Consider the following 7,087-nt stretch of genomic DNA (forward strand, 5'->3'; position numbering starts at 1 on the left):
TTCGTGAAATTCAAGTGTTTTTTCAATGACTTCCCATAATTAAAATATAGTATCTTTAGTCCTAAAAAGAGCGATGTGCAAATCACATAAGACATTATACACATATCAATACAAGCAACAAGAGAATGTCTTTGACTCAATCTAAAGCTTTATAGATCTTTGTGAACTACTTGCTAAAATGAGCTATAAGATGAAAGGTGCAACTCAAAGGTGCCCTACTACAACCTCCATGCAAGATTATGAGTTTGCAACTCACTTCATATTTTGTTATCCATCATTTAAGGAATTGCCAAGAATCAAGAAGTACAAAGTTTAACTACCTTATAATGATAGGAAAAGTAAAATCAATAGGTATGTGAGTTAAATATTAATGTTAATATACTAGTAAGGAAATCATTGTGTATTATTATTAAAGAGGAATCATATTCATATTGGGAACATTCTCCATGAACTTGAATGTACAAAGAGTCAATGTCTTACAACAACTAAAAGAATGCAAATTCATTTAGCCTTGGTTGATAAAAGACCTCATTAGTAATACCACAATAAGCATATTGAGTTGTTCTACAGCCTGATTATTTTCTTGTACTCCCAAGTCTTAGATGTTGATTGCACACCTTTATGCACCATTAACATAAAAATCGACATCAATAATAAGATCATGAACTATTTAGGACCAAATACAAGGATCTTTATGGTGCATTGAAGAAGCCACAACCAACAAATGATCAAGTTCAATCAATAGAAGTGTAAATTACCATTCATAATTTATTTGCCAACAACTAGGCTTATTTGGGTAAGGTCTTCAACCAAAGAAGACGACTTTATATATACTTAAGGACTGGGACGGCATCGACAATTGCCCTGAATAAGATCATGACATAATAATGAAGATTTAACTCTTTTTTACAATTGTCTTTTGGTATAGAATAAATGAAGTATAGGAGCTTCTCAAACTGTACAAGCCTTCCTTCCTCTATTATAGGTGAAAGGCATCACTACTACCTTGATTTACTTGGTTAGTTCAGAAATTCCACATAGCTACAGAAGTGATCTATAACTTTGAAACATCCCAAATCTTTGCGCCTTGTGGTACTTCTGGTCCTTGTATCTTCTTGCTTAACCATTGATCCTTTCATTGATCATATTGAGATTACTAAAGCACCTTGGTATTCTGTTGAATTCAACTTACCTGTCTCAGTAATCTCTGGAATTCGGGAAGGCTGATCCTGCCATCTTTATCGGTATCAGCTTCATCAAACAAGTTTCCAATTGAACCTTTCAATTCAGTGTGCTGCTGACCAAAGAAAGAACTCGAATCAAATATATATAATGAAACTTTATGTTATTGACATTACAACAGCTAAAGTAGAATTATTTTGCAGAAAGAGTGACATATTTTAGGTCTGCATATTCAATTTTGTCTAGTTTTTGGTAGGGAAAGGATGTCATTAACATAGCAGTATACATCTATTAGATCAGGGCACTTATGTGCTTACGTTATAAACCATTGAGATATGAGGAGTATAGCATACATGCCCAACACATGGAAAAACAAAGCATACCAAACAACAAGTTCCATTATTTTTGATGTCTTCAAGTGCTATCAATAATAAACCTACGCATACAAAAGCGATGTTGATGACTTAACCATCAGGGAAGCTCATTGAGAACAGATATGCATATATACATATGTGTGCTAGCACCATTATCTTGAATCTCCTATAAACATTGAGCTAGGAAACGTATATCTTGATTCTCACAAACAAAGTGACAATGTGAAGATACCTCTGTATGGTTCTTCTCTCTATTTTAATCCAATCATGGATATTATTAACCTTATTCACATGGAAAGCCTAAAAGTCTTACGATTTCAACTTCTTCTGGAGTTATAAATCCATCTCTGTCTGTATCCAAAATTTGAAATGCAGCGAGAGTTCGTTGGTTCCATTTATCCACATCAAGCTCCTCTAGCTGATGTACATGCAGTGCTGCAGCTACAAACTCTTTGAAATCCACAAGTCCATCTTTATTACTGTCCATCTATCAAACATGAATAGGATGAAAACTCCAAAAGTGAATATGGAAAAGTATCACATTGCAGTTAAAAGGTAAAGAATCTACGTAGTTTTACCGCTTGTAAAATCTCTAAGACCTTACACTCCTTCAAAATCCAAGGCTGGTCTTTGTTTAGTGCCTACATGTAGACAATGCATTAAAGAATCAAGGTCAGTTGTTGACAATATGCATAATATACTTACATGGCTATTCATGATATTTTGCACGAGCCATTTTTCATAGGAGTGGATGATATTTATTTCTTTCAAAATGATAAGCTGAGTTGCATATTGACACAATTGTGTCCAAGTCTTGAACATATTATAGGTGGGCAGGGATTACTTTAGGTACATACTAGTTACGTTATAGACGCAAGGTTATAAATATATTAATAGAAAATGTGAGCTCGAAGATGAGATTAAATAAATACAAAGCAATGTGAAGATATTCTTAAAACCTGTCTCATTTCCTCCAGTGTAATACTTCCATTTTTATCGATATCAATTGTATCAAATTGGTCACGTAGATTTGCGATTTCATCATTATTGAGGGTGGTTGCCAATGCCTATACACAATTCTACTCAGTACCAGGACAACGAAACAATGAAAATGAAAGGAATAACACATAATGCCACTCCAGAATTGTGATGATAATTACCTGCAATGCAATTTGTTTTAGTCGACTATACTTGACAAATTCGCGCATATTGGAAAGAACAGATATATCCAATGGGATATCTGCTGCATCCCCACCTTCACGGACCCAAGGATGTGCTGCAAAAGTTTCGAAATTGTTGCTAAATTTTTTTAACTGGAATCACCAAATGCATCATTAAGAATTCGAAGAGAAAACATACATAATGCTTGAGCAGCAGTGAGCCTTGCTTTCGGATCTTTAACAAGCAATTTCTTAACGAAGTCCTTTGCACTAGGACTTATATTTTGCCACGATTTTGAATGAAAATCTGGCTTCTTTCTTAAAATCTGAAAACCAAACTAATTTAACATATGATATTGACCCAGTATTGTCTGAATTTGGAGAAAATTATATAGATGACTTGCCTCTCTAAAGATTCCATCCTCTGTTTTCTCCCAGAAAGGACGTCGGCCACATAGCAAGATATACGTAATAATTCCAATGCTCCATACATCAGACTCTGGGCCAGATTTTCTCTTCAAAACTTCAGGTGCAACATAATATGGACTTCCTACAACATCGCGGAATGCTTTACCTGAAAGATATATTGGATGTTGTTTACATTAGGAATCATTACCACCCATAGTACTATTGTGTGATGTCCATTGTATTCAATATATCACAATTGACTAAAACGGAAGAATAAATGCCTGGTTGAATGAAATCCGACAACCCAAAATCTGTGGCCTTCAACGGGGCATCCTCACATGCTGATACAAAGAGAAAATTCTGTATGACAAGTAGTTTAAGCTTCAAATCATAACTAAAAGAGAAACGAAAATTGTATGGCAATGGTGATAATTTTTCTCATACTTCAGGCTTAAGATCTCGATGTACAATTCCCTTTAAATGACAGCAGGCAGCAACCTTTAGCATTTGTCTCACAATTTTAGCTGCATCTTTTTCACTATATCGTACATCTTTCCTACACATAAAAGCATGTTATGCTATGTAATTTACACAATTATTATTCAAGGCATTGCAAGGTCAAATGAAAAACATATAATATTTATTATTCATTACATTGAATCATACTTATTATTCACCAGTAAAGTTTACTTAATGGTATTGGTCTAATTATTCAAACAGCTGAAAAAGGATATCTTCAACCCTCCGAACATGTAACCTTTAAAAGTATCGATATATAAACTGGGGAAATTAGAAAGCATTGCAGGGAAATACAACATACGTCTCCCACAAAGACATAGTAGCCACATATACTTTAAAGTATCTACTCATTAAGCAGGAATTAGAAAGCATCACAGGGAAATACAAATGTACATCTCCCATGAAGACAGTAATCCTTCAGAAACAACATATGCCAAAAACAAATCTTACTTAAATTTAATACTTTATGCATGTAATTAAAATATTAAATTTTTATTATAGAGATTTATACTTGGAAAGTATTCTATCAAGAAGCTCTCCCCCTTCACAGAGTCTGCAGATAAAAAAAACACAAACAAATTAACGAACAAACAAATGTGGAAATCCTGCATTCTAAGATTGCACAAATAAGTCGCTCAATCTTACTCCATAACTATATAAACGTAGTCAGCATCTTCAAACGCTTCATAAAATTGTACCACATTCTCGTGCCCAGATAAACCACTCATAATCTTCACTTCTCTCTTCACATCCTCCACTGCTATAGGCAGATGCATCTAAAAAAACATAACCTAACCATTATCAGAAACATCATTGCATAAACGAAACATATCAGAAGAATGATTGAGATCAAGAAGAATAGTATGGTGTAGATTGACCCTATGATCAGACATGGCATGCTGTGAACAGAAGAGGTTGATTTAGGATGACATTTCCACAGATTATTATTGATGCTCTAATGTAACTGGAAGAATCACAATTGCGAGCTATTAGAGAGAGAGTTTGATAAAAAAATGAGGAGATAGCTAATGAGTATGATAGTATGACTACTGGTATTATGTATAGAAGTTTTATTGAGGGAATGATGAACGATTGATATCCCAAAATGCTCACAACATATGCTTGACTATATTAGAGCCTATTAAAGAACCCTGAACCCTATGAAGGTATGCTTATATTACATGTTTTTCATCCATTGGCATCCATATCAAAAGCAGCATGGCTCAAATCAGCAAATGATAGGCAATATACTTCATTCAATTCACATACATTGTAGGTCCACGTTAAAATAGAACATTGCCCATGACCTTGATCTATTTTTTTCGAAAGTTTTTTAATCAACACATATCTTGAATTCTGAAGTTCTTCATTCAGCCTTCCTTTCTTATTGGCATGAAGAAGCCAGGATTGGCAAAGCCCCATGCCTAAACTCTTTAACTAGGAACCCATATCCTCACAGTGCTTCAAGGCTTATTGACTAGGTGGGATTCAGATCCCAATCAAGATAAAATCTTCTCACAGCGTCAAGAATGTTTTTATTTTAAAGAAAAACAAATTTTGGAGGGTATAAGTAAGTTCAACTTCAAAATTTTGAAGGCGATTCTCAAATATTGCAAGTGTAGGAAGACCAAAAACCTCCAAAAGAAATCAACAGGCATTGCCTTACAAAATCAATTTTCATGTCTTAAAATACGATCATTTTCTTTAGGTTTTCTTGACACTGGATTACATCATTCTATGGAATTGAAATTCACATCCAGAAGAAAGAGACGCACCTTCTTCTTTTCAATCGTTTTGACAGCAAATTTTTCTCCACTTGAAATTTCGATGGCCACATAAGTGTAGCCAAACTGGCCATGGCCAAGAAGCTTCCCTTGTCTGTACCTTTTCTTAAAATTAGTAGGATATCCAAACTCGGTTGTCTTTCCCAAGGGTAAAAATATGTCATTCTTGAACTTGGACTTAGGATGAGGGGAATCAGGTTTGACTTGATCTTTCTTGATCTTCTGATTTCCATCAGGTTTCTGTTCAGGAATGGATGCACAAGCTCCCATAGCTAGCTATGTATATATGTACAATGTGGAAGAGAAACAGATGAGACTTTATTCAACAACAAATTGATAATCTGTGTATAAATTTTTTTCTCTTTCTTAGAAACTGATCGGGGGCTCTGTAAAAATCAGATGTGTTCTCTGGATAGAAGAACTGATTTTTAATATGGCTGTCTATACAAACGTTTCTGTTCAAGCTCGATTAATCTGATTACAAATAGATGAATCGCTGATGTTCAATTCTGCATATAAATCTCCTCTCTTCCACTGTAAACTGATACAGGGTTCTGTAGAAATCAGAAGGCTTGTGTGTATATCCCAGAATTAAAAACTTAATCTATTTGATCAAACGTTTCTGATGCGAGCTCGATTAATCTAACTACAAACTCTCTCTTTTTCTTTTAGAAACGGATAAAATTCTCTCCAAAAACTGAAGGGCTTTTTTCTCTTTGTATCTCAGAACAAGATAATGACAGTTTGCACAAAGTTTCTGATCGCAGCTTTGGTTATCCAGCTATGAATATTCTCTCTTTTCTTGAGAATGGATTAGAGTTTCCTGAAAGAAACAAAACCACCAATGCTTGTTGTAGAATAGCAGAAACGTTGGCTTGATCTAACTTTAAATCTTCCCAATTTCATTCAGAAACGGAGGGAACACTTTTTCCTGCTAAAAAACAGCCAGAAAGACTTGGCGTGAAGGATCTCAAACCTGATATAAATATGAATGCATATATATATATATATATATATATATGCGTGCCCAACGCGATGATCGGTTCTGAAGAAGATAATATCTTGAGATGGAAGTTAGATGGGGGATAGGGAGAGGTAGCGATGGCGATGGCGATGGTGATGGCGTGATTTAATGGAAACAGGAAAGACAGCGCAGGAAGAAGGTGCTGCGAAGGGACGGACGGAGAAGGAGAAGGAAACGGACGAAAAGCGAGATGAAAGGCGAAACGGGAAGCAGAAGAAACGCGTTTCCGCCATAGCCAATGGAAGAAGGAACAGAGTAAAGAACAGAGCAGGAAGAAAAAAAAAACACGTGTCTTTTTTAGGTTTTCCATAATTTCGAATAATACCCCTACCAGTCTCTACACACGTGCCCTACCCTCCTCAAAAAGACGTATCGTTTGTTTGATTTTCCCGTATTTCGAATAATACCCCTACTAATCTCTAGATACGTGTCCTATCCCCCCCCCCCCCCCCCCCCCACACACACACATAGCCTTTGTTCAATTCCATATTTCGAATAATACCCCTACTAATTTCTCTACACGTGTCGTTTTCCCATATTTCGAATAATACCCCTACCAATCTCTTTACACATGTCGTTTTCCCGTATTTCGAGTAATACCCCTACCAGTCTCTTTACACATTGTCGTTTTCCCGT

At 35.4% G+C, this 7,087-nt stretch overlaps 1 protein-coding gene across 3 annotated transcripts; it reads right to left on the reverse strand.

The window, feature by feature from the left end:
* Positions 1–650: 650 nt before the first annotated feature.
* LOC147860606 (calcium-dependent protein kinase 28-like) lies at positions 651–6,441 on the reverse strand. Of its 3 annotated transcripts, none has more exons than XM_087324498.1 (12): positions 5,419–6,441; positions 4,289–4,419; positions 4,155–4,196; positions 3,569–3,680; positions 3,406–3,484; positions 3,121–3,290; positions 2,916–3,042; positions 2,717–2,832; positions 2,516–2,623; positions 2,135–2,197; positions 1,870–2,043; positions 651–1,294 (listed from the first exon to the last, which is right to left on the reverse strand). In XM_087324498.1, the coding sequence occupies exons 1-12, from the start codon at positions 5,695–5,697 to the stop codon at positions 1,184–1,186; spliced, it is 1,512 nt and encodes a 503-aa protein (XP_087180624.1). In that variant the 5' UTR covers positions 5,698–6,441; the 3' UTR covers positions 651–1,183. The 3 variants fall into 3 exon arrangements, with proteins under 3 accessions (XP_087180624.1, XP_087180623.1, XP_087180625.1); XM_087324497.1 differs by having other exon boundaries at positions 651–1,297; XM_087324499.1 differs by lacking the exon at positions 2,516–2,623 and having other exon boundaries at positions 651–1,297.
* Positions 6,442–7,087: the final 646 nt, after the last annotated feature.

This window comes from Azolla caroliniana, unplaced genomic scaffold (assembly GCF_043228905.1).
Source record: "Azolla caroliniana isolate FFs.n. ecotype wild unplaced genomic scaffold, voAzoCaro1.0.p SCAF_9, whole genome shotgun sequence".
In the NCBI taxonomy this organism is placed as follows: Eukaryota; Viridiplantae; Streptophyta; class Polypodiopsida; order Salviniales; family Salviniaceae; genus Azolla; species Azolla caroliniana.